This window comes from Eurosta solidaginis, chromosome 1 (genome assembly GCF_040869045.1).
Source record: "Eurosta solidaginis isolate ZX-2024a chromosome 1, ASM4086904v1, whole genome shotgun sequence".
NCBI lineage: Eukaryota > Metazoa > Arthropoda > Insecta > Diptera > Tephritidae > Eurosta > Eurosta solidaginis.
Window position 1 is genome coordinate 69,639,759 of NC_090319.1, and position 27,833 is coordinate 69,667,591.

The following is a 27,833-nucleotide window of genomic DNA, read 5'->3' on the forward strand; positions in this document are numbered from 1 at the left end:
ACAGCGTCAATATAGGCACGTTTGCCGATGATCCTAACCCTAGCGTGGCTTCACTCAAGCTCCAAGGAAGTTTAAATAAAATTACCCATTGGCTGAAAGAATGGAGGATCAAATCCAATGAATCAAAATCCGTTCAAGTGACGTTTACTACCAAACGTAACACTTGCCCACCCCTTAAACTCAACGATATTAATATACCACAAAGCGACGAAACAAAGTACCTTGGTATGCACCTCGACAGAAAATTAACTTGGAGGACCCACATATTCAACAAAAGAAAAGCCCTTGGTATCAAACTAAGAAATCTGTACTGGCTTATGAACCGAAATTCACATTTATAAGTTGATAACAAAGTCCTGCTTTACTCAGCCATCATAAAACCCATTTGGACATATGGAATACAACTGTGGGGAACTGCAGCAAACTCAAACAGAAATTCTCCAAAGATTCCAATCGAAAACCCTTAGAATGATTGTAAACGCACCCTACTATGTGACTAACAACCAGCTACACCGGGATCTCAAGGTTCCAACAATAGCTGAGGAAATCAAAAAGTATGCTATTTCATACAACACGAGGCTTCTACCACACCCCAACAAATTTATTCTAGCCCTGTCAGCAAGACCAACTAATTTCACGCGTCTGAAAAAAAAGTCAATCACAGATCTTCAACACTGAATTCTTAAAAAAATGGATGCATTACGGAGAGCAATCCATCCATGCCCATCAAGCTTATTAAGTTTAATTAATTATGATTTACTTTTAAAAAACCAAAAATTTGTTAGATGTATTCTATGTATACATTTGGCAAAATATATTGGATGGTAAAAAAAAAATGTACATATATGGCTGGTAACCAAGCATGAAGTTCTCGAGGTTACTAGACCTTAGGAGAAATGGGTGAGCGAGACAACGGAGAGTATAAAAGCAGCGAAAGCTAAGTAGTCAGTAAGCAGTTTGATTTAAGCACGCTATTGGTTATGAAGTATAAGTGTTATTGTGAAGTACCTACCCTCAAAGTAGTCTAATAAAGACCATTTTGCATTATTGAATATTGGAGTTATTTATTCAACAGTTTAGCGTTTCGAACGATAGCAAAAGGTGGAAAAAGCGGAATTTCCCTAAATTCGTTACAGTATATATACCGCGGATCTCTACGATATTTTCAGACAACAATATACGTCGTACACGTAAGCATCTGGTGAAATTTGAAACTTGTGGCTGCTAAAATGGGGAGAATTTAAGAAAAGCGTCTTCACTAAACAATCGTTTGTATAGGATATATGTACCATTGTGAATCAAACTACGTGTGATATCTTATTTGTCAGCACGTGTGATATCTTATCGTTAGCACTATAACATGAGTAAATATTGAGATATCTTAACCAAATTTGGTACACGAGCTTATCTGGATCCAGAACAGATTGGTATTGAAACTGAGCGAAATCGGATGAGCGAAATCGGACTTTTTATATATATAACATTTTGGAAAACACAAAAAACCTGTTGATTTAGTAAATAATACACCTATAATGTTGAAATTTGGCGTGTGGACTGATATTGAGACTTGATAAAAATTAAAAAAAAAAAATAAATAAATTTTAATGGGCGTGGCACCGCCCACTTGTTATAAAATCAATTTTACAAATATTAATCATAAACCAAAAATCGTTTAAACTTATCGTAACAAAATTGCAGAGAGGCTGCCTTTACTATAAGGAATTCTTTGAAGAAAAATTAACGAAATCAGTTAAGGACCACTCCAACTTTTATATAAAAGATTTTTAAAAGGGTCGTGGACGAATAAAGTAAGCTATATCTTTGCAAAAAAGAGCTTTATATCAATGGTATTTCATTTCCCAAGTGGATTTATAACAATAAATAGGAAACACTTCAAATTTTAAAAAATAGGCGTGGCCCCTTTTATGACTATTTTCTATGTTTCGGGAGCCATAACTCGAAGAAAAATTAAGGGATCGTAATAAAATTGGGTGCACAAATTTTCCCTATAGCAGGAAATATTTCTAGAAAAAATGGACGAGATCGGTTAAAGACCACGCCCACTTTTATATAAAAGATTTTTAAAAGGGCCGTAGACGAAAATAATAAGCTATATCTTAGCGAAAAAGAGCTTTGTATCAATAGAATTTTACTTTCTAAATTGAATTATAACATTAAATTGGAAAGCACTAAAATTTTTGAAAATGGGTGTAGCACCGCCCCTTTTTCGACTAAACAATTTTCTATGTTTAGGGCGCCATAACTCGAAGAAAAATTAACACATCATAATGAAATTGGGTACACATATTTTCCTTATAGCAGAAAATATTTCTAGTAAAAATGAACGGGATCGGTTAAAGACCACGGCAACTTAGATATAAAACAAGTTTAAAAGGGTCGTAGACTAGAATAATAAGCAATAACTTAGCAAAAAATAGTTTTGAATCCATGATATTTCACTTATCAAGTTTTGTAAGAGGAAATGTGGAGAACATTTTTTTAAACGGGCGGTGCCACGTGTTATGCAGAAAAGTAATTTATCTGAAATGAAATGTGCAATTGAAGCTCACGCTGAGTATATTATGTTCGGTTACACCCGAACTTAGACAGCTTTACTTGTTTTTAGATAATAATATGTGCCATATACGACAGCATCTGGTCAAATTTCAAGCGTCTATCTGATAGATTCTGGAAGATATGACAAAAACCGTTTTCTGAAAAATCGGTTGTATGTGGGCCAAAATATAATCGTTCAGAAAATTTCATAAAGATATCTCAAAAATAGAGGGACTAGTTTGTGTTGATAAAGACAGGGTTAAAGCGCCTCAGATCGTGATCGCCGATCCTTTCGGTATACTTATAGAGGGTATACTTATAGACCCACCAATTAGGCAATTCAAAAGGTGTCTTTAGAACAGGGATGCACCTTAACGTTAAGCTAATCGTTTATCAAAAAATTTCCACCGTTTCCGTTGAAACACTTCGAAATATTATCGATAAAGAAATTATCAAGATAAATTGTATCTCGTTTTTATCCGAAACGAAAAGCTTTCGTTAACGTTAAAAACGTTAACAAAAACGTGATACTTTATGTTTGAATTGTGCTGGCAATGCTATAGCCATGGTGAAGCCGTAAGGTGGTAACAACGAGCGCACATACACACACAAACTCCATATAATTTGTTTGTGTAATTCGTTGGTGGTAATGTCAAAAACACTCTGAGAAATGTTCGTACTGTCAAAATTCATGAGAAAAGTTGCAATCAGCTTGGCTATTGCTTTCACCTTTAATGACTCCGCCATCAATCAGCTTTGCCAGCATAGTTTGAAATTAATAATGAACATAAACGATTTGATTCCGTTTTGATATGGCAGAAAACGAAACGAAATCATTTCGTTAATTTGACGTTTTTAACGTTAATAAACGAAACGAAATGACTTTGTTTCGTTTATTAACGTTAATTATCGTAACGAAATGATATCGGTTCGTTGGTTAAGCATGCCTGCTTTAGAAGTCAATTTTTAAACGCTGCCCTTATGAATACTACAATGAGTTATATGTTCTATTTAAATACGTACAAAAGAACAGCCATCATTAAAGACCCTAAATATATGAAACCGCTAATAATTTTATTGCTACGTACCCTGTTTTTCGTTGTTTTTTTACATTTTGCTATGAAAATTGAATTTAAAAATTAATAAATAACTTTTTTGGCAATAACCTAATAGGCCGGATATACAAACACATAGTGAAATAACCAGGCGAAGTAAGCCGTCAATTGTCTTGCTCTACACACTTTGTTGTAATTTGGCTTTCTGAAAATTGTTACTGCCCCCGAAGTGTTTTTTTTTTTTGTTTTTGTATTTTTCAGGAGTAAAATATGACGATAATGACAACAGAACCTGGCCCATCCATAAATAGACCAACCGCTTGTATGCTACGAGGCCCCAGTATGGTCGTCGAGCCTTAAATAAACACACGGGAGAAAACTGCAGGCCTATCAGAACTACGCGCTCAAAACTGCAACGGAATGTCTTCCTATGTTCTAGAACAGCATCTGCACATTGAGGCGAGATTACTCCCCATAAAGAAATGAAATGCTGAACAGTATCTGCTGAAAAAAAGAAACCTGGGCATCCCAACGGACACTTAAGAAGTCAACCGTATGAGGAAAAGTAGCGCAAAAAGGCCCTCAAAGGCATCCACAAAAAGTCGTCGGATTAGGTTACGTTAGGTTGTACTGGCCGGTCCATGAGGACCTTACATAGACTGAATAAGTCCTTAGTGTTACCAGAAATTTGTTTTAACGACCAAACTGAAAAACCCTATCAAAAACCAGGACCCATGTTATAAAATAACTCCGTCCTCTTGGCAAATACTAGGAGCTTCCTAGGACTTAAGCCACTTGCTGCTTCGACATCTGACAGCCGTATCACTCCTAATAGTTGGAGTCTTAGTCTGGCAAGCGCAGAGCAGGAGCACAGAACGTGCTCAATCGTTTCCTCCTCCAACCCGCACTTCCTATATCTTCTATCACTGACCATGCCTAATTTAAAGTCACGTGACGCTAGAAGGCAGTGTCCAGTCAGAATACCCGTCATAAGTCTACAGTCCTCTCTTTTTAATGATAGAAGCGCCTTTAATAGTCTAAGTTTGTAAGACCTACACATAATCTTCGATATTTTACAGTCCCGCGCTTGAACCCACGCCTTTCCCGCTTGGTCGATCATGTGCACCTCTCGCCTTCGCTTAATCTCGCCCAGTCTAATTGGGACGTATACGGAGCAAGCTTCAAGGGATGAGCCCTTATGCCATATGCCCTGGGACCCAATATAGATGTATGTTTCTCCCTGTCCCGATTCTCTCCAGGGACTGCTTACACTCTAACACGCAGTTAGATGCCGTGCTATGCGAGATTATTGCCCTAATTGCTGCTTCACTGTCAATATAAAAGTTAACACGGTTGCAGCTTAAGCTATTCTCTTCCAGTGTTTCTGCTGCTTTGGTTACGGGTAATATTTCCGCTTGAAAAGCGCCAAAGTAATCTAGCAACCTCTAGGATCTGTTTAATTCCGGATCAGAACAATATACCGCAGACCCTACTCCTTCCACTACTTTGGAACCATCTGTGTACACATGTATCGCCTCGCCAGCAAATTTGAGCACTTTTGCGCCAACCGTCCAACTCGATTGCGGCATTAAGATCTCCCTCGAAGCGCACACAAGGAATCAGGTAGTCTGTTTGTCTTGTGATTGATTACTCTCTACAACTATAGCCGGTCGGCGCTCAAGCTGCCCCAAAGCACCGGGCCTGGTTGCAGTTGTTAACGCTACGTTCTTTGCTACCAGATCTACAGGTGGAATGTGCAGAATGACATACAGTGCAGCCGTCGGGTTGTTTTCAGGGCTCCCGCAATGCTAAGCATTGACAGTCTGCATACCCCCTCTAATTTTTTAGGCTTTCCCCAAACAATAACTCCTTACTATAGAATAAGGCTTACAATCGCTGAAAAAACCCAATGAGAGGAGACGCGATAAGCTCCACGTACACCCCAGCATTATTTTACATGCATAGTGTCGTTGAGGCCAAACTCTCCTCCACGTTGAGCTTCCATGACAGCTTACTGTCTAGGATAATTCCTAGATATTTTGTTGAAGGTCTCTCCTGTAGGGTCACCCCTCCTAACTCAGGCCTGGTCCAAGTTCGGACCTTGTACCTCTTTGTAAACAAGACCATATCCGTCTTCTCCGCGTTGGCTTTCAACCCGACATTAGATGACCAGGTATGAATATCACGAAGCGCCCGATCCATCAAAGAGCTAATCGTTGGAAGGCACTTTCCACTTATGACAATTGCAACGTCATCCGTGTAAGGCGTAAGTTTTACGAGTTCCTCATTGAATCGTCTGAGCAGTTGGTTGATGACCAGCGTGCACAGCAGAGGTGATAGCACCCCTCCCTGGGGCGCGCCCCTGTCCACTGATTTCGTGGCCTCGTACAATCCCCATTGTGATGTAATCTTCCTGCAATTTAACATGCAGCCGATCCATCTGGTTAAAGCTGGATGTACTTTAATGTTATTAAGACCATCCATAATCGCCCAGCATTATTGAAAGCCCCGGCAATGTCCAAGAAGACTCCTAGAGCATATTCCTTATATTACAGGGATTTCTCTATGCTTATTACCACCCTATGCAATGCGGTGTCTACCGACTTGCGTTTGGTGTACGCATGCTGTGTTGTGCAGCTTTTTATCCACGTTGGACTTTATGTACACATCTATCAGCCACTCAAAAGTTTTGAGCAGAAATGATGTTAAGCTAATGGGTCTGTAGTATTTGGGATACACGTGATCGATCTTTCCCGCCTTAAGTAGGAAACTACACGAGCAGTTCTCCAAGAGTGCGGTACATGATTCTGTCTTATGCACCCATCGAACATTATTTTAAGCCATTCCACGACGGCTCTACTTGAAACTTGTAGCATGACCGGGAATATACCATCTGGCCCCACGATTTAAACTTAGAAAACGTCTTCACTGCCCATTCGCTCGTGGTATTGGTCGTCAAGCCCCGCACTACCCGCTTCGTGATCGAAGTGTGAGTGCTGTCTGTTGGCTCTTCTAACCCATCTCCCGATGGGAAATGTGTGTCAAAAAGCAAGGGATTCCTTACTATTACGTGACCATTCCCCGTTCTTTTTCTTTATTAGTCCCTGGACTATGTTTCCCCTTGCTAGGACTTTTTTCAACCGTGCTGTTCCGCTGGAGAACTCTATGTCCGTACAGAAACTTTTCCATGAGATTATCTTCGCCCTGGAAATTTCACGCTTGTAGATCCTTAGTAGATCCCTGTACTCGTCCCGACACGCTCCGCTTTCCGCGGTCTTTGCGAGCTTAAACATTTCTTTTACCTGTTTTCTTAGAAGACTCAGCTCATTGCTCCACCATGGCGGCTTTGCTTTTCCTCTGAATCTTCTTAGAGGGCACGCTTTGGTATACGCAGTCATAAGCGTCCTTTCATACCATCCAATCATACCTTGATATATCACGTTCTGAGCTCAATATAATATCCAGAACATTGCTGGATGTCGGACCAATGTATGTAGGGACATTTCCCCTGTTGGCTATCTGCAAATTGGTTTGCAGGATGTTACAAAATAGAGATAAGCCTCTCTCATTCGTATCTGCTCCTCCCCACGCATTGTGGTGCGCATTTGCATCCGCGCCTATGACCAACCACCATTTGCGCCCTTCGTCCTGTACTAGCCTCTTGCACTCCATCGGTGGAACCTCCGCAGGCCATGTAGCAGAATGCCAGGATAAAAGCCTGCTTATTCCTTTGCTCACCGGCCACCACTAGGAGGTCCGATGAGAGCCACGGCACCTTGATCAGCGCCGCGTCAAAAGAACTCTCCTAAAGGGTTAGGAGGAGTTCGCCTCCAGCACCTTCGTCGTGACGTCGCCGTCCTCCTCTTGCCTTTTGATTTAGTGTATTCGCGGCCCCCTTCAGCCTCTCGTAAATTCTGTGCCGGGTGTTACCCTGTGCGACTCGCAGCACCATTCGGCTGTTGGTCCTCTTCTAACACCTTCTTAGTGATGTCGGCTACCTCCACCTGTCCTTTTTCTCTTAGGATTTTGAGGTCCTTTTCGACTTCGCCCACTTGTAGCGTGTTCGAATTTTTATCCTCGGGACTTCTTTTCCTGAGTCGCATGTTAATTTTGCCTGTACCAAAGGACATTTTGCCAAGCTGCGTGTACAATATATCCTCCGCCTACTTGTTTATTTGGAAAATGTACAACAGACCTTCCTCCGTAGGCCGAGACACAGTAAGTACCTTCCAATCCTGTGTCGGTATGTTCAGATTCTGATTCTGCAGAAGCCACAGTGTATCCTCAAACTTCATCACGCATGGTATCCATACCTTAACTTTTGGTACCGTGGGGATTTGCGCTTTATCCACCACCCCAAACAGCGCGTTCGTGCCTTGCCTTTGGAGGTTTGGAACCGCTTCCTCCAGCCACCGCAAGTCCGCGATGTTGTCCAACGCCTTCATCTTCACCACCACGTTATCATCTTCACACCTGCCCTGTCTCGCGGCTCTGGGACTGGGTCCTTTCTGCCTCTTGAAAGCAGGCTTGTCGCCTTCTGCCGAACGTTGCCTCTTCATCCTGCCATTCCGCGCTTCTTCCTCCTCGTACCGGTTGCAGAACCGAGAGTTTCTCGCACCAAACCTTTCGAACTGCCTTCGACCTACTTCTACCGCCTCATGAGCCCAATCCAAGCGCTCGATCTCCACTTCGGTTGGGTCGATCACTGCTCCCAGGCGTTGGAAAATTCTTAGTGCAGCACGGTACTGCGGGTTGAAAGTCAATGCGGAGAAGACGGATATGGTCTTGTTTACAAAGAGGTACAAGGTCCCAAATTGGACCAGGCCTAAGTTGGGAGGGGTGACCTTACAGGAAAAACCTTGCACAAAATATTTAGGAATCATCCTAGACAGTAAGCTGTCATGGAAGCTCAACGTGGAGGAGAGGGTCAAGAAGGCCTCAACGGCACTCTATGCATGTAAAAGAATGCTGGGGTGTACGTGGGGCCTATCGCCCTCTCTTTCTCATTGGGTTTTTACAGCGATTGTAAGCCCTGTTCTATACTATGGAGTTCTTGTTTGGTGGAAAGCCACACAAAAAACAACATACCTCAAAAAATTAGAGGGAGTATGCAGACTATCGATGCTTAGCATTACGGGAGCCCTGAAAACAACCCCGACGGCTGCACTGTATGCCATTTTGCACATCCCACCTGTAGACCTAGTAGCAAAGAACAAAGCGTTAACGACCGCAACCAGGCTCGGTGCTTCGGGGCAGCTTGAGCGCCGACCATATGGCCATAGTAGTATAGCGTCATCAATCACAAGACGAACAGACTACATGATTCCCTATCTGCGCTTCGAGGGAGATCTTAAGGCCACAATAGAGGTGGACGGTTGGCGCAAGGGTGCGCAAATGGCGGACGAGGCGATACATGTGTACACCGATGATTCCAAAGTAGTGGAAGGAGTAGGTTCTGCGGAATACTGCCCTGATCCGGAAATAAGCAGATCCTACAGGCTGCCGGATTACTGTAGCGTTTTCCAAGTGGAAATATTAGCCGTAACCAAAGCAGTAGAAACCCTGGAAGATAATAGCTTAAGCTGCAACCGTGTTAACTTTTATATTGACAGTGAAGCAGCAATTAAGGCAATAATCTCGCATAGCACAGCATCTAAATGCGTGTTAGAGTGTAAGCAGTCTCTGGAGAGAATCGGGACAGGGAGAAGCATACATCTATATTGGGTCCCAGGGCATATGGGAATAGATGGGAATGAAAAGCGGACGAACTAGCTAAAAAGGGCGCATCCCTTGAAGCTTGCTCCGTAGATGTCCCAATTAGATTGGGCGAGATTAAGCGAAGGCGAGAGGTGCACATGATCGACCAAGCGGGAAAGGCGTGGGTTCAAGCGCGGGGATGTAAAGTATCGAAGATTATGTGTAGGTCTTACAACCTTAGACTAACACAGTTGGTCCTCTCATTAAAAAGAGAGGACTATAGACTCATGACGGGTATTCTGACTGGACACTGCCTTCTGGCGTCACATGCCTTTAAACTAGGCTTGGTCAGTGATAGCAGATGTAGGAAGTGCGGGTTGGAGAAGGAAACGAACGAACACGTTCTGTGCTCGTGCCTTGCACTTGCCAGGCTAAGACTCCAGCTATTAGGAGCGATACAGCTGTCAGATCTAGAAGCAGCAAGTGGCTTAAGTCCTAGGAAGCTTCTAGTATTTGCCAAGAGGACGGAGTTATTTTATAACATAGGTCCTGGTTTTTGATAGGGTTTTTCAGTTTGGTCGTTAAAACAAACTTCTGGTAACACTACGGACTCAATCAGTCTATGTGAGGTCCTCATGGACCGGCCAGTTCAACCTACCTACCTACGGTACTGCGAGAGAGCTCTCTTACTTCCTCTGATCCGTACCCTTCTCCACTCTACTACTCCGTTTTCATTCGTATGCTTTTCCAACACCGAGTTCATTGAATCAGCACTACTTTCGCTCCCCTAGTCCGACGCATGGCTAATGCGAATTTGTCGTCCTTGGCTTGCGACGGGAAGTCATTGGATTACTATGGCAGCAATTAGTCCCGTTCTAAAGATCATGAACTTGCAGTTGAGGAAAGCAACCTCCCTGGGAGACGCGCGTCACTCTAGCTTAACTTCAATCTGAATACTGTAATAGGTTAAATCCAACCTAGCCATAATAAACCATAAAACATATGGAATGTAATGGCTGCAAGTAATGTGTCTTCACATGACACCATCTGGCATACACAGCAGCTTAACATAAGCTCAAGACTTCCCCAGCGGCGAGTTTCCTTATTGCTAAAACAGCAACATACGCCCACGACCACACTCTTGTACCCCAGCGGGTTAGGAGCTTAGAATATACCCGCGGTAGGTATGCCTGTCGTAAGAGGCGACTAAAATACCAAATAGATTCAAGGGGTTGCCAGCGCAATATATAGCTTCTCCAACCCAACTGTCAATCTCACCTATCCGTGGCGAACACAGTTTCATTAACAGCCGAGGCTCTGACGACCCCGTACTCCTCGTGGATCTAAGGGGCGGGAGGGTGTGATGGCCTAGAAGGTCGCATGTGACCACACCAAATCGTTCCCGAGATGGCCGGGCTTGGTACCGGATCTGCATCCGGCAAAGGGCCATCAACGTCGATAACACTCCCCAAGGCCTTCGGGGAGTGTCCCTATCGCTACAACAACAGCAACCACACATTTGTATAGCCGAATTAAAATACAATTAAATGTTATTTTGATATGAAATTTATTTTGCCTATTACAGATTTCCTTCCTATCATTGGAAATATCTTACAAATTATATGCATAAATGCATTACTAATCAGCAATATGTGTGTATTTACGAAAGTTTATAAAACTATTGCTAGTATATATTGCTGATCATTGCCGAAGTACTAAGTGATAATCGTATACTTTAGATGATGATGTTTTTTTATTTAGTATTAGGCCCGGTTTATCAGTGGTTGGTTAAGCTAAGCTTAAACTCTAGTCAAATTTAAACTCCAGGTAAACTACTGAGCAGTTTTTCAGTCACAGTTTAAGGCCGCCTTTGGGGTATGCTGTTTTGTGCGGCAACATTGGTTTTTTTATTATCTAGATAATTTGTAGATACGGCAACAGCTGGATATTGTTTACCCAACAAACATGGAAAAAAATTATCCTGCGAAATATATACATCTCTAGTTCCGGAATTAATATCCGCCATCATTATTTAATTATTCTTAAGCCAGATTGTTCTCCCCAGCGGGTTAGGAGCTTAGAATATACCCGCGGTAGGTATGCCTGTCATAAGAGGCGACTAAAATACCAGATTCAAGGGGCTGTGTAGCGCAACCCTTCAGGTTGCCAGCGCAATATATAGCTTCTCCAAACCCAATTGTCAACCTCACCTATCCACGGCGAATCCTGTTTCACTAACAGACGAGGGTCTGGCGACCCCAAGTTCCATGAGGAGCGTGGTGGGGAGGGAGGGAATGGTTTAATATGGCCACATAAATCGTTCCCGAGATGGTCGGGCTAGCCCCTCAATGGTGCTGTGGTGCCGGAGCGTACCGGATCTGTATCCGGCAAAGGAACATCACATCGATAACACTCCACAAAGCCCTCGGGGAGAAACCTTATCGCTACAACAACAACAACAACATAGTTCTCGAGTTGATATCCAACTTCATTGTCCAGTCACGATCCAAACTTGAGAAATTTTTTAAAATTAAAAGTTTTCCAGTTGATCTCCAACGTCATTAATATTTTCCAATTATTATCCTAATTTCGAGAGATTTTGAGAAATGTACAGTTCTCAAATGAATATTCAACACATTTATCCTGTTTATAACGTACATTGCATATCGAGTTGCGGTGGAGTTGAAAAAAATCTCCACCACCAAAACAAAATAAACACCTGGTGGATAGCAGTAATGAAGCGTAATTAATCAAGAATAAATTATATAGGCGGCTGCCGTGGTGTGATGGTAGCGTGCTCGGCCTGCCACACCGAAGATCCTACATAAACATCATTGAATATTACATTTGAGTCCAGTTAGAGAACCACAAGTTGTTAATTACATTTTTTCAACTTAAGTAATAGCATATTTTGCTTTATAAAAAGTTCCCTCTTTTGCTGAGTACGCTATGATGCTCGAGTTGAACCACTGTTTCGAAACAACTTTTGAGATTTTAGAAGTATGCCTAGTTATCAACATGAGCTCTAATGGTACTCGCGCTTGTTGGGTATATTCGACGCCATTTCGTACGAACGCAAATAACTGATAGGTTAACTACAACTTTTCGAGTTTAAGGCGGAGTCATTGGTGCCGTTTGTCGTATCGCTATAGTCGTATCCCTAACGTAACCCTATACGATATATTGTTATCGATTAATGGAGCCTTAACCTAAAAATCGGGAAAATTTCATAAAAATGAAGAAACTCAAAAAATTACAAACATATTCCACAAAAAATACAATGAATAAAATCTACAAAAAGTTATTAAATTCACCAACTCAAATGTTTTTAGGTTATGGATATGGCGAAAACCCAAAAACCAATTCGTTGGCTACGAACGGTTACGACCTTAGCGTTACGATATTGCACCAATAATCGATTACATTGATTCCCATAAGGTTGGTCGAATCAGCTGTTATAAAGTTACCGATAACGCACCAATGTCTGCAGCATTGAGTTCAGAAAATTACAATTCAAGTTCAGAATTTACAATTTCAGAATTTTCAATTCAAGTTCAGAAAAGTACAATTCAAGTTCAGAAATTTCAATTTAAATTCAGAAATTTACAATTCAAATTCAGAAAATTTCAATTCAAGTTCAGAAATTCTAATTTAAATTCGGAAATTTCCAATTCAAGTTCAGAACATTACAATTTAAATTCAGAAAATTGCAATTCAAGTTCAGAAAATTACAATTCAAGTTCAGAATTTTCAATTCAAATTCAGAATTTTCAATTCAAGTTCAGAAAATTTGTCGGGTATTTTTTTTTTCATCCAATGGAAATAAAAGCATGTAAGATGGTATCTATGTGTTAAGGAAGCATTGGATATCTTAACTCGTTTAAATCAATTTTGCGAGATAGCGAAGAAAAAAACTCTCGCTCATAAGAAGCAATTGCAATGCCATCCAGCTATATTCTTAGCGTCACAACCATAGATTTGCACTGAGTATGACAGCAGTGATGAGGAAGATATGTCCACTTAAACAGTCAACGGAGCGTCCACACTGCCGGAAGTAACGTATTGGTACTGTCTGCATAGATCTTGGCACCATATGTCAAAATATCTCAACCTATCCGCATTCATCATCATTCATCATGAATTGGCACTTAATCGCGATTTTGGCAGTTTCGTAACAAATCATGCCAGCTTTCCCTTTCTTGGCCGTAGCGTCATCATGCACTTGTTGGAAAGAATTATCCTCCATTTGATTTCAAGGTTCGGTATGTACAAACCTCGAAGAAAACTTGGGGTACACTATACCCAAGCCACCATTTTGGCAACATGGTCAACGAAGCATCAACACTTCCGCAAGTAACATATAAGTATAAAATTAATTAATTAAATTTACTTTTGAAAATTAACACCCTACTTATAAATTTCTGAATTCGAAGTGTAATTTTCTGAACTTGAATTGTAGTTTTCTGAATTTAAATTGGAATTTTCTGAACTTGAAATGAAAATTCTGAACTTGAATTGTAATTTTCTGAACTTGAATTGTAGTTTTCTGAATTTAAATTTGAATTTCTGAACTTGAATTGTAATTTTCTGAACTTGAATTGGAAAATCAGAACTTGAATTGTAAATTTCTGAACTTGAATTGTAAATTTCTGAATTTAAATTGGAAATTCTGAACTTGAATTGTAATTTTCTGAACTTCAATTGCAATTTTCTGAACTTAAAACTGGAAAAGGTGTAGAGTTTAACCCTGGCAGATCGGCCGCTTGAGCTTAGCTTAAACTTCAGTTAAAGTAGACTGAAAAACTGCAGAATAAGTTTAAGCGTAGTTTAACTGACAAACTGAGTTGAACTTGTACTGAAAAACCGGGCCTTAGAAAGAAATAGTTGTGACTTTTTATACAATTTTACATACGTATAATTTTTTTTTTCAAATTAGATTTTACCTCGTAAAAAATTACATATTTACATATTTATATAATTAATTACATACTATTAATGTATGTATGTATGTAACAATAAATAAACACTTAATAATTTTCCTTTACAACGCTAAGCATTTTTGATAAAAAATGTTTAAAATTTCTAATCTGTGGACGTAACTGATAAGCACATAAGTCGGCCTAGAAAAGATACGATTGTCGAAATTTTATTACAATTTGAAAAATGCATAACATTGTGTATAACAGCGTTGTATCCTGTTTGAATACTCTTTCACCGCCTATTTTACAAATCGGCTAGGCAAGTGGTGTTGTATACGAAACATACCTTTCACAAATTGACCGCCATAGTTATAGCTTATGACCACAGTTATGAATATGTATGTATGTATTAGACTGGGTTGGTCCCCATACAAAAAACAAATTCCTAATGTCCGCCCCTATATTTAAAGATTATGTTGAGAGGGTTTCGGAAAAAAAAATTTTATTTTTTTTTTTGATTCTTCGAAATACAGCCGAAAAGGTTTTTCGTTGTAACTTGGTTATATGACGTCCGATTTTTAAAATTGATATGTCATTATTTTGGCCTAGTGAAGCTTCACCTTTCCGTTTCATGTCCTTTTAAGCTATGAAGTCGTTTTCACATGTTTAGGTCAGCTAAAAAAAGTTGCACCCCCCTAAAGTATCCTTTTTTCCTTACCAAACGAAAGTACTTAAAAATTCAAGAAAATGTTGCTTTTAAACCATATTACTAAAATAATAAACAAAGAAGTTATATCACTTTCAATATTTATTGCAACTGTTATTTTACCTGATTCTTATTATACTTAGACCTGAAACTCATGATATTTTTGGAGGAAAAATTATTATTAGGGTTTGCATTGAAAAGCTAATAAAGATATGCCAAATATCATGAATAGGGGAAGTCAAAGTAAATAAGTGAGTCAAACCTGTTGTTTCGTATTTATAATAATAACACTATGCTACAAAATCAACTTTTTTTCTGGGTATTGGACAAACCCACTTTTTTGTAAAGATTGAGGCTTAAATAAACAAAGTACTATCTCCGTTTTTCGAAGTTAGCCTCCAAAAAATAGATATCGGCTTACGAAGTTCCAAGTTCGAAATTCTACATTTCGAAATTTTATTTATTTTTTTGTTAACGCGTTCAGCAAATTGAAAAAGTAAAAATGTGGTCGTGGTCCGCTCTTTTCCCTTATTTGAAGGGCTGAATTCTTTTTTTGAGAAATTTGGTATAACATAAAATTTCGAAATGTAGAATTTCGAACTTCGAAAGTCGATATCTATTTTTTGGAGGCTAACTTCGAAAAACGGAGATAATCCTTTGTTTACAACTTTGTTGGCTGACCTAATTATGTGAAAACGACTTCATAGCTTAAAAGGACTTTAAACGGAAATGTGAAGCTTCGCAAGGCCTAAATAATTACATATCAATTTTAAAAATTGGACGTCAAATAACCAAGTTACAACGAAAAAACATTTTCGGCTGTATTTCGAAGGATCAAAAAAAAAAAAAAAAAAAATGTTCCGAAACCCCCAACATAATCTTTAAATTTTTTTTGTATGGGGACCAACCCTGTCTAATGTACTTACTATGTGTGTATTAAAGAAATATGGTATACAAAAAATCTTTGTCTCTTTTTTCTTACTACATAACTATGTCTTACTACAATTATATAACTAAAGCTTTTTTACAATTATATTAATTTAGCATTATAGTTTATACTAAGTACGTTTATGTATATAGTTTTAATGGCAAATGATAATATACTATTTGGACTTAGTACTAGAATAGTTATTATTATACAGGTATGTTATTAAATTTGGTTCGATTTCTAATTTTTGCTTTAATATCGAACTCATTACAAATTCTGTCGAAACAATGGGACACTTTGGATTGCCTTGCCGCGTTAAATCCACACATAAATGCATATCATTTGGACATGTTACAATAATATATGATTCTGGCGCTTGTGCATGTGTTTCAGCAATGGCTTGTGCATTACGGCGTTTTGGTTCTACTTTACCACCAGATGATTCAATCATACGTACAATTTCAGAACGTGCTGGAAAAACATCAGGTGTTACAAAGAAATGTTTGCCAGCAAAAAGCGTATTTCGTATTGTCGAACGTAATACAGTATCCAAGTGAAATTTGAGATTTTCATCGACAGGTATGTATTGTATTTTGTAAGTATCAGGCGGCAGGAACCGGCCTGATTTGGCACTCTCCACTAACCAATTCGATTTGAGTACATAATCTACATGACAAACAGCTTGTATGAGTTTGCATGTGCGACTTTCGCGTGTCATAACCAAAAAAGTTGCATCCTCTGGATTGTCGACAACGATACCACCAAGAGTGCTGTGAATAAATAAATAAAATAACAATTTTATTTTTGTTCAAATAGTTTTGGTATTCACGTGCGACGGGTTATCCAGCGTATCTAGTTATATGTATATTTTTTAAATTTTACATATCTGTAATACTCCTATATTACTACAAAAGGCTAGGTACATTCCCAAACATCAGAGTGCCGATATATTGCTGTTTAAACGTTTTTATACTCAGAGTGCTTTGCATACAGAGAATATTAACTTTGACTGGGTAACGGTTGGTTGTACAGGTATAAAGGAATCGAGATAGATATAGACTTCCATATATCAAAATCATCAGTATCGAAAAAAAATTTGATTGAGCCATGTCCGCCCGTCCGTCCATCCGTTCGTATGTCCGTTAACACGATAACTTGAGTAAATTTTGAGGTATCTTGATGAAATTTGATATGTAGGTTCCTGGGTGCTCACCTCAGATCGCTATTTAAAATGAACGCTATCGGACTATAACGACGCCCACTTTTTCGATATCGAAAATTTCGAAAAACCGAAAAATTGCCAAAGACGGATAAAGCGATGAAACTTGGTAGGTGGGTTGACCTTATGACGCAGAATAGAAAATTAGTAAAATTTTGGACAATGGGCGTGGCACCTCCCACTTTTAAAAGAAGGTAATTTAAAAGTTTTGCAAGCTGTAATTTGGCAGTCGTTGAAGATATCATGATGAAATTTGGCAGGAACGTTACTCCTATTACTGTATGTGCGCTAAATAAAAATTAGCAAAATCGGGTGAAGAACACGCTCACTTAAAAAAAAAATTTTGTTTTAGGTCAAATTTTAACAAAAAATTTAATATCTTTACTGTATATAAGTGAATTATGTCAACATTCAACTCCAGTAAGATATGGTGCAAAAAAATACAAAAATAAAAGAAAATTTCAAAATAGGCGTGGCTCCGCCCTTTTTCATTTAATTTGTCTAGAATAATTTTAATGCCATAAGTCGAACAAAAATTTACCAATCCCTGTGAAATTTGGTAAGGGCATAGCTTCTAGCATAAAATGGACGAAATCAGTTGAAGCCATGCCCAGTTTTTATACACCCTAGACCGTCTGTCCTCCCTCTTGGCCGTTAACTTGAGCAAAAATCGATATATCTTTACTAAACTTAGTTCACGTACTTATCTGAACTCACTTTATCTTGGTTTAAAAAATGGCCGAAATCCGTCTATGACCACGCCCACTTTTTCGATATCGAAAATTACGAAAAATGAAAAAAAATGCCATAATTCTATACCAAATACGAAAAAAGGGATGAAACATGGTAATTGGATTGGTTTATTGACGCAAAATATAACTTTAGAAAAAACTTTGTAAAATGGGTGTGACACCTACCATATTAAGTAGAAGAAAATGAAAAAGTTCTGCAAGGCGAAATCAAAAGCCCTTGGAATTTTGGCAGGAATACTGTTCGTGGTACCCGGTACCCGACAGATGATTTTCTGGGTCACCCTGGTCCACATTTTGGTCGATATCTCGGAAACGCCTTCACATATACAACTAAGAGCCACTCGCTTTTAAAACCCTCATTAATATCTTTAATTTGATACCCATATCGTACAAACCCATTATAGAGTCACCCCTGGTCGACCTTTATGGCGATATCTCGAAAAGGCATCCTCCAGGTATAGAACTAAGGCCCAGCCCTTTAAAATCCTCATTAACACCTTTCATTTGATTCCCATATCGTACAAACACATTCTAGAGTCACCCCTGGTCCACTCCCTTTTAAAATGCTCTTTAATACCTTCCATTTGATACCCATGTCATATAAACACATTCCAGGGTTACCCTTGGTTCATTTTCCTACATGGTGATTTTCCCTTATTTTGTCTTCGAAGCTCTCAGCTGAGTATGTAATGTTGGATTGCACCCGAACTTAGCCTTCCTTACTTGTTTTGTCATTTGTTACATTGACAATAAAATTCGAGGCACCAAGCGAAGCCGACTGGATTTTCCACTCGATTAGGCATTCAATAAAGCAATAATGAGATAATTAAGAATTTGTATTTTGTATGGAAGATCGAGTTCAATTAGGGCTTTAATGTAGAAAACTTGACTAATTATTTCATTAAGCCTCTGTGTGAAATCGGTGTTATGCTGCTACAATCACAATAAAAATAAAATAATTTTAAACACTTCCTTTATATAAATGGACAAAAGCAGCGAAAAATGTCTCCTTATACAAAAACATATTCTTGCTAAACTTTGATTTTTAAATTTTGACATAGAAATTGCGAAAATATTTATGAGAAATAAAAATATGAAAGTGGAGCGCACATCACTTGGATTGGAAAGATGGTAGGAAAGGAGATATTATTAGTCAATCAATTGCGCTCCACCTTTATGTTTAAAAAAATAAATAAATAAATGTAAGGCGCGAAGAGATCTAAGGCCGAGCTTCTCCTCCAATTTGCGTCGTGCTCCTCTTGATTTTCCGTACAAATTGACTCCGAACGGCATCTGCAAGGCAGATGAGTTTTCACTGAGAGCTTTTCATGGCAGAAATACACCCGGAGCGCTTGCCAAACACTGCCGAGGGGCGACCCCGCTTAGAAAAATTTTCTTCTAATTGAAAAACCTTATTTCTAAAATTTTGATGTTGCTTTGCCCGGGGTGTGAACCCAGGGCATACGGTGTGGTAGGCGGAGCACGCTACCATCACACCACGGTGGCCGCCGATGTTTTTACTTCTCATAAATATTTTTGCAATTTTTATGTCAAAATTTAAAAATCAAAGTTTAGCAAAAATATGTCTTTATATAAGGAGACATTTTTTGCTGATTTTTGTCCATTTATATAAAGGAAGTGTTAAACATTTTTTTATTTTATTTTTATTTTCTCCTTTTTTTACATTTTCTCGGTGTCTTAACCTATCTGTTCAGTTTTAAGCTTGTAGCTCAATGAGAACTTACAAAAAATCAATCACAAAATTCCCTCCGTTCCGTTTGATTTTTCTAAATATCTCAGTCCGTGCGCCCCCTAGAGAAACTTTTTGTATTGTGTCATCGGCTGTCATCGACCTCTTAATTAAGCTCTAAATTTTTAGTCTCTAGCTCATCGACAAGTTACTTAAAACCCGGTTTCCAATTTCCAAATTATCTAATTTTTTCGATCCGTGCCCCACCTAACGGATTTTTTTCTCATTTTATTCCTTTGTCACGGTGTCTTAACCTGTCTCTGAGGTTTCATGTTTTAGCTCAATGAGAAGTTACTTTTCTTATCTAAATATTTCGATCCATGCGCCACCTAACGGAATTTTTTTCTGCTTTTCTTAAATTTTCTCGGCGTCTTATCCTATCTGTGAAGCTCATCGAGAAGTTACTTAAAAGCTGGTTTGAAAATTTTCAAATTCTTATCTAATTATTTCGATCCGTGCGCCACCCAACAAATTTTTTTCTTTTTGTTGCATTGTCACGGTGTTCTAACCTAAGTATGTGTAAAGTTTCACGTTTGTAGCTCAATGAGAAGTTACTTAAAAATCGATTGCAAGATTTGTATGAAAAGCGGACAAACATTCAACCGACCTAATATAAAGGAAGTAAAAATTGTATAGGCTGTCTTGTTTTGATTTCGAGTTCAAAACACATTGCGATCATTTTCTATTAGCAATATATGTAGGAGTATTACATATGTAACTATATGCAATTTTAAAAAATCCAAATTAAACTAGAGACAATTACTGATCAACAACAAACAAGTTGATACACACGCTGACGTTAATACCTACAATCATGCTGTGGAAATAGATTTAGTTTACGACGCTAATAAACATTTCCATAGGGACATTTCACGGTTGGAATGGGACGAATCCTACGCATTTTTACAGTTATCGACCTTAACTAAAGGCAAGCAATAATTTCGATCGACTAATTATTGTAATAGACAGATATATATGTAAATATAGAGCCAACCTTAAAATTAAAAAGTTTAAAAGAGGTACATAGAAAATTAGTATGTTGTAACAATTTGACATCACATTGTATAAGAAAAAATAAAATTAAAATATCAGGCTAAACCTAAGAGTATAGCAGTATGTAAAACCGCAAACGAACATTCAAAGCCAATGCAGTTATACAAATCATTGTAACGCGAGCCCCAATGACGCAGGGGACTGTTTCTAGCATCTTACGACAAGCACGCCTCGGGTATAATCTAAGCTCCCTAACGCACTGGGGGTTTTTATTCCAGAGATCGCAGATAACAATTTCCGGAATTGATATTTTCAATTAAAACGGTTATTTAATAATCACTCTTTAAATAACTATATTAAATTTGGTTGCTCACAGAGAACGCCCGTTTTGCGGGAAAAATAAAGGAAAAGGTTAGTGTAATCACGTGTTAGACGTACATATGTTAGCTAACAGAGTTATCGATTTGTTATAAAAAAAAATTGGCTATCGAGAAGTTATGGATATATTTTTTTCATAACAAATCGATAGTTTTTCGACAATATATCGATAACTTTTTGAGAAAAAATCGATATTTTGTCGACATCACATCTATACGATTTTTTTAATAAATCGATATTATATCGATAAATTTACGATAGTAAACCGATAACACGTTCATAATATACCGACATCTCTTCGAAAACAGTTGTTATCGATCGATAACACACCAATAATATGCGAATCACAATCCAATAATGACAACGCGATAATTTTTCGTATTCGTAAATGAATTTTTCGAAACCTGCTAAACAATTTCAAAATAGTACTAAAATGATACCGAAATAGTCGCTAACATAATCCCACAACTATTTTGAAATGTCTCCGGAATAATCCCAATATGATTTTATAACGATTACAAAATAGTTCCCAAATAATCTACAAAGAATCGTGCAAATAATCGCGAAATGTCCCCCACATACTCAGAGTTCCCGAAATAGTACCCGAAACAAACTTGAAGTGATCTCCCGTAATCTACCCAACATTACTACAAAAAATGTATAGAAATGATTCCAAAATTATCCGCGAACTGTTCAGAAATTCCCTTAAATCTAACAGAGTTTACGCGAGATTTACCATTTCCGAAACCCTTTTTAGTCGCAAAATAACTATTTCAAAAAAATCTTCGGTAATAAATGATATCAGTGATAGTGAGAGAACATATAAAATAAAAATTAATTAAAAAGAAAAACTGAAAAAATTCAAAAATAAACATATCTCACTGAGAAAGCCCGTTAAGTTGAAGCTAATTTTAAATTCTTCCTTGGTACGTTGAGGTGTGAACCATTTAAAATGTATTGGTATGGAAAATATGTTCGAAAACGCTGTATCTGGGTAAACTTTTGAAAAACGCCCTACGAATATTCAAATTTGTTTGAAGAACGCATAACCTTATGATTGTTTCCAAAAAATGCCCAACCACAAAATTTTACTCAACACCTTCTTGTGCCTATCGCACTATTTGTTTCAAGGACGCCTTATCTCAGTATACATTCAATACAAATTGAGCTCAAATAGGGCGTTTGTGAAACGAGATAAGGAGTTTTTAAAACACATTCATAGAAAAACAATCTGTGATAGTTTTTACCAAGCAATTTCTGTGGTAGGACGTTGTCGAACTGACAGGCAGTCAAGATATGGTGATATTCCACTCGGGCGTCGAATTTTAAATTCGTTTAACTTTTTAAAACCATTTTAACCTTTTTATTTAGCTATGGTGTACTTTAAATTATCTTGCTTTTTAAAACATTTTTATTTATTGGACCACGTTTAAACATATTGTAACGAATTTAGGGAAATCCTGGATATTATGCACCTTCTCCTAACATTCGAATCTCTAAACTGTTGAATAAATAACTCCAATATTCAGTACTGTCTTTATTTAGATTACTTTGAGAGTAGTACTTCACAATTATACTTCACAACCAATAGCGTGATTAAATGAAAACTGATTACTCAGCTTGCGCTACTTTTATACTCTCCGTTGCTTCATTCGGATATTTGTATTAAAGTCTAGACGTTTCGCCTTCTAGAACTGCTGTATCTCCTGCTTGGTCATTGAGCTACCTATATGCCTGTGTATGTGTGAGTAACAACTTCGGCTGATGACTACATCTGTGTGTGAGTTATCTCTTCGTTGCCTTTTATATATGTGTGTAAATGATGATTGATGTGCTCATATATATACGAGTGGCTGCTTCATGTTCATGTTATTGTTGCGTGATTATTTATTTAGTATCAGCTTAGTGATGCTAATATTCGTCACAATATAATAGCCTACAATAAATCCACGACAAATTTTCACTTTTCTTTTTTATTACGTATCCAGAAAGGTGTCAACCTTAGAGATAATTCTAAGTATATGTATAAGAAAAACTAGGCATCTCTAAATTTTTTTTGATAATTACCGATTACCGAAGGGAAAAATTTATATTATTTAGTTACCGACTAGGAGTTAAGTAGGAAAATGAGGATAATCTCGTTATACAGACGCGGTCAAAATCTTAGTGAACATATGTACATACTGTAACGAATTTTGAGAAATTCCTGCTTATTATACACTTTCTGCTAACGTTCGGATCGCTGAACTGCCGAATAAATAACTTCAATATTCAGTATGGCAAAATGGTCTTTATTTAGACTACTTTGGGAGAGAATTGTACACACCGTGCACTTCACTAAAGCGTGTTAAAATGAAACTGACTCCATATCGCTGCACCGCGCTGCTTTTATACTCTCAGTAAGCCTCGTTCACCAATTTCTCCTACAGTCTAGACTTTTCACGGATATGCCTTCTTGAACAGTTGTATTTCATACTTGGTTATTTAGCTATATACATGTATGTATATCTGTAGTTTATGTTTTTCTTCTAGCTATATGCGCGTGTATGTGTGAGTAACTGTTCTTAGCTGATGACTACATATGTGAATGTGAAATAAAATCTTCGCTTCAAGCTGCTGGTTATATGTGTGAAATAATCTTCGTTGCCTTCTATGCATGTGTGTAAATGGCTTACTGTCGAAGTGTTCATGTACATAAGTGTGGCTGCTTGCTTTTTTCACGGGCATGCCTTCTGGAACAGTTGTATTTAATACTTGGTTATTTAGCTATATGCATGTGTATATGTGAGTAACAGCTTCTGTTCTTGTGTTCATGTACGTAAGTGTGGCTGCTTGCTTTTATGTGTATATATATGGAAGTGTGGCTGATTGCTTTATTGTTGTTGTGGATTTATTTAGTAGCAGCATAGTGATGTATAGAACTGCTAATATTCGCCACAATACGTAAAAAATAATGGATTAAAAAGTACCTGTAATCGCTTCTATAAAAAAAATTAACTGTTTCCTTCTTATGGCCCAACTATTTAACAAATCAAAACGTAAAAAAATTTCAACCGTTATCTTATTTTAATACGATAAAGAAATATTTAGAAAATTTGCAACATTGAGTCAACAAGTTTTTGGCATCTGAAATTGAATTGCTATTTTCTGAACTTCAATTGCAACATCTGAACCTCATTTGTAGTTTTCTGAACTTCAATTGCAACTTTCTGAACTTCATTTTAGAATTGTCTGAACTTCAATTGCAACTTTCTGAACTGCACCTGAAAATGGTATAGCCGACGTGTAAACTATTATCCTGACCGATCACTTATATTTTCATATTTCTTATATTTCTGTAAAAAGAAAGATCCACTCGATATTCCTTCATCTCTGTAATTTAACAACATTTTGATTGATCGTAACGAATTGAGTTGTCGAATTGAAAACGAATCTTTATTGAAGACTTCATTTATGTACACCATTCGTTGTTTGCTATTTTTATACAAGCATATTTCTGGGGTACCCACTAATGTAGATCAATATACTGTAACCAGGTGAGATATTGAATTATGTTAAATATAATCCTACATTAATAGCCCCAAGGCCTTTGGTTTGATATCCAAATCACTAAAACACGTTCTAGAGCCACTTTATTTTAATAGGCCCGTGAATAGCAGAAACAATTCCAGCGCCAGGTCTGTGCTATATTAAAACCATTATCAGCAGCTATACCCAAATCTTTATACTCAGCTGAGCAGAGCTCACAGAGTATATTAATTTTGTTCACATAACGGTACCCTCTAACGGCATAAACTAATCGAGATAGATATAGACTTCTATATATCAAAATGATCTGGACGAAAAAAGAAATTTCATTTAGCGATGTCCGTCCGTCCGTCCGTCCATAAACACTATAACTTGAGTAAATTTTGAGGTATCTTGATGAAATTTGGTGTGTACGTTCCTGGTCACTCATCTCAGATCGCTATTTAAAATGAACGAAATCGGACCATAACCACGCCAACTTTTTCGATATTGAAAATTTCGAAAAACCGAAAAACTGCGATAATTCATTACCAAAATACAACTTTAGAAAAAAATTTGTAAAATGGGTGTGACATTTACCATATTAAATAGAAGAAAATGAAAAAGTTCTGCAGGACGAAATCCAAAGCCCTTGGAATCATGACAGGAATACTGTTCGTGGTATTACATATATAAATAAATAAGCGGTACCCGACAGATGATGTTCTGGGTCTCCCTGGTCCGATATCTCGAAAACTCCACATATACAACTAAGGTTCATTCCCTTTTAAAACCTTCATTAATACCTGTAATTTGATACCCATATCGTACAAACACATTCTAGAGTCACCCTTGGTCCACCTTTATGGCGATTTCTCGAAAGGGCGTCCACCTATAGAACTATGGCCGACTCCCTTTTAAAATACTATTTATTACCTTCCATTTGATACCAATGTCATACAAACACATTCCAGGGTTACCCTAGGTTCGTTTTCCAACATGGTGATTTTCTCTTATTTTGTCTCCAAAGCTCTTAGCTGAGTATGTAATGTTCGGTTACACCCGAACTTAGCCTTCCTTACTTGTTACCTTATAAATTTAATGTTTTTTAACTTTCGTAATTTGAATTTTTTCTCATTTTAGTAATGTCGTTCTTTAACTTTCAAATAAAGGAAGCAAATTTAACGATTGCGATTTACTTAACACAGTGACGAAACGATTTACCGATGTTGGAAAAACCCAAAATAATACGATTTCACACAATTTCAGAACATAAAATAAGAAAATATGGAGCAAAAATTATTTACACTGCCGCCCATAGCAAAAAGGCAGTAAAATGCACTCACTGCCTTTTAGGGATTTTAATTCCAATAAATTTCTGCGATTACAATTTACTTATTAACTAAATACTTATTTAAAATTCGCAGTTAAAGGTAAAACAGTCTTAAATTTTAAATGTGCTTGAAAAATCTGAATCTTCCAAATTCAATTTTCTACGCGTTTACTTTTACACTTTACTGGCTTTTTGCTATGGGCGGCAGTACAGCTCATATAAGTAAAATATTGTTTGATATATACATACACGACAGCTTTTTTCAACGATTCTGGATCGGCCACTTGTGAAAATATCACCTTTGGTGGTTTATCATTGTGTGGGTATTCAACACAGACTATTGTCTCTGGTATTTCCTCCTGATAGGGTGAGATCTTTTGACGTTTCGACTTTTGTTCAAAATATGGATCAGCTAAAGAACGTTTGACACGTTCATGCGCTTCTTGTGTAAGATTTATTGGTGCTTTCCAAGCGGCTGTAAGGGAAGAAAAAGTTATTAGAACTTGAATATTATGAAATATTAGGTTTTAAGTGCGTTATTTACTTAGGCCCATTTGCAGAACGGAAAGTTAAATTTTTAACTCAGACTTAACCTGACATGAAGGGTTAAACTCATACGTTTTTGACAACTTTTTTAAATTAACTCTGAGCTAAAAAAATAATCTACCGCACTGCAAGTGGACATTAATTTGTTACAAAAATTTATCTTGAAGTTATGTACCTATCAAAACTTTGTAATGTAAAATAAATAATAAACAGACATTGTTTAGTTATACGATCGGTCCTTTCAATTATTTTTTACGAGCCGTACCCATCATGCGCATCTTGCGCAACCAATATTAAATTCTCTCAAATATCAACAAAAATCAGCTGTTCTATCAATCAATTAAACTTACAGCTTGCACTGCCATCTACAGTGTGATAGCAAATGCCGGTAATGCAGTGCAAATATTCACAATAGTGTCATAGTGTAAATAGATTTCTTTGTGAGCTCAAAATCGTTAATTTTTAACAAATTATTTTAATAAAATATAGCTAAACAAAAGCACTATGACGAAAATTGCCCAAAGCCGGTTAATAGCCCGCATCTCCATCTTTACAACCAAAACTTTATTTATAGATTTGGATTCCAAATAAGAGCGAAAAAGGGACCCGTACATAAAAACAGCAATTAGCAATATTATATATGTATGTGACCGCTCTATGAAATGGTGGCTTATGACTCAAAAAAAAAAAAATAGCTGTTTCTTGCAATTTCTTTTTTGAGTCATATCCCGACAAGCATTTAGGTTAGAAAACGATTAGAAGACGAATCGAATTCTAATGTATTTCTCTAAGGTAGAAGGTTAGACGACGATTTGCGAAACTGTCGCGAATTATAGCATTCTCGACAAAAAGGGGACTTCGTTCTCGATATCGAGAAAAGGGTTAGAATTCTAATCGAATTCTAACGTCAAATTCTAATAAGTTTCTAATGAGAATTTTGAAGTGATGCGCAATTAAGTTCAATTATTTAAAATCTGCGAAATTTTCATTGTTTCATTATATCAAATACGTTTATTTGGTTATAATCTTATGTATTAAGGATGAACATATTTCAAAGGCTTTTTCTATTATAAAATTAAAAACGTACTTAAAGATTGAGCTCAGCGTTGGTTTGAGGTACGGATGAGGAAGCGTTTTCTTCATGCCATTCAAATAGCACTTCAATAATCTGCTCGCTTTCCTTTTTTAACCTTTTTTGATTCATTTTAACTTACTAGTATTTATTATTATAAATAAAAAAAACTTATTTCGCAACTCGCAATATTTCCACTATTTTTATTTTGTTTGTATGACACTAAGAATAAGTGATCATGTCGTGCAAATAATCGATAACTGTGACAATAATCATAACATCGCATTTCTAGTGTTATTCGAATCGTTTCACAGTCGAATTCTAACCTAGTTCTCTAACCTAGTTTTCGATTCGAACTGCATTAGAGAACTACATTAGAATTCTAATGTAAAATTACAATATTTCTCTAACGTTAGAAACTG

The 27,833-nt window shown here is 37.4% G+C and overlaps 1 protein-coding gene and 1 long non-coding RNA gene across 3 annotated transcripts in view; one reads left to right on the forward strand and one right to left on the reverse strand.

The window, feature by feature from the left end:
• Window positions 1-15,825: 15,825 nt before the first annotated feature.
• LOC137234542 (histone-lysine N-methyltransferase 2D-like) overlaps window positions 15,826-27,833 on the reverse strand; it is a 47,618-nt gene continuing 35,610 nt past the window's right edge. The window contains exons 3-4 of one of the 2 annotated variants that reach the window (XM_067758009.1): window positions 26,043-26,268; window positions 15,826-16,631 (exon numbers count right to left, since the gene is read on the reverse strand). In XM_067758009.1, the coding sequence (XP_067614110.1) occupies window positions 16,037-16,631; window positions 26,043-26,268 (821 nt within the window). In that variant the 3' untranslated portion in view covers window positions 15,826-16,036. Of the gene's footprint in view, window positions 16,632-23,502; window positions 23,683-26,042; window positions 26,269-27,833 lie in introns of those variants that run through there. The other variant, XM_067758010.1, reaches the window with a different exon arrangement.
• On the forward strand, window positions 15,903-26,566 carry LOC137234590 (uncharacterized). Its single transcript, XR_010947830.1, has 2 exons — window positions 15,903-16,440; window positions 25,604-26,566. It is a non-coding gene; the product is annotated as an uncharacterized lncRNA (long non-coding RNA).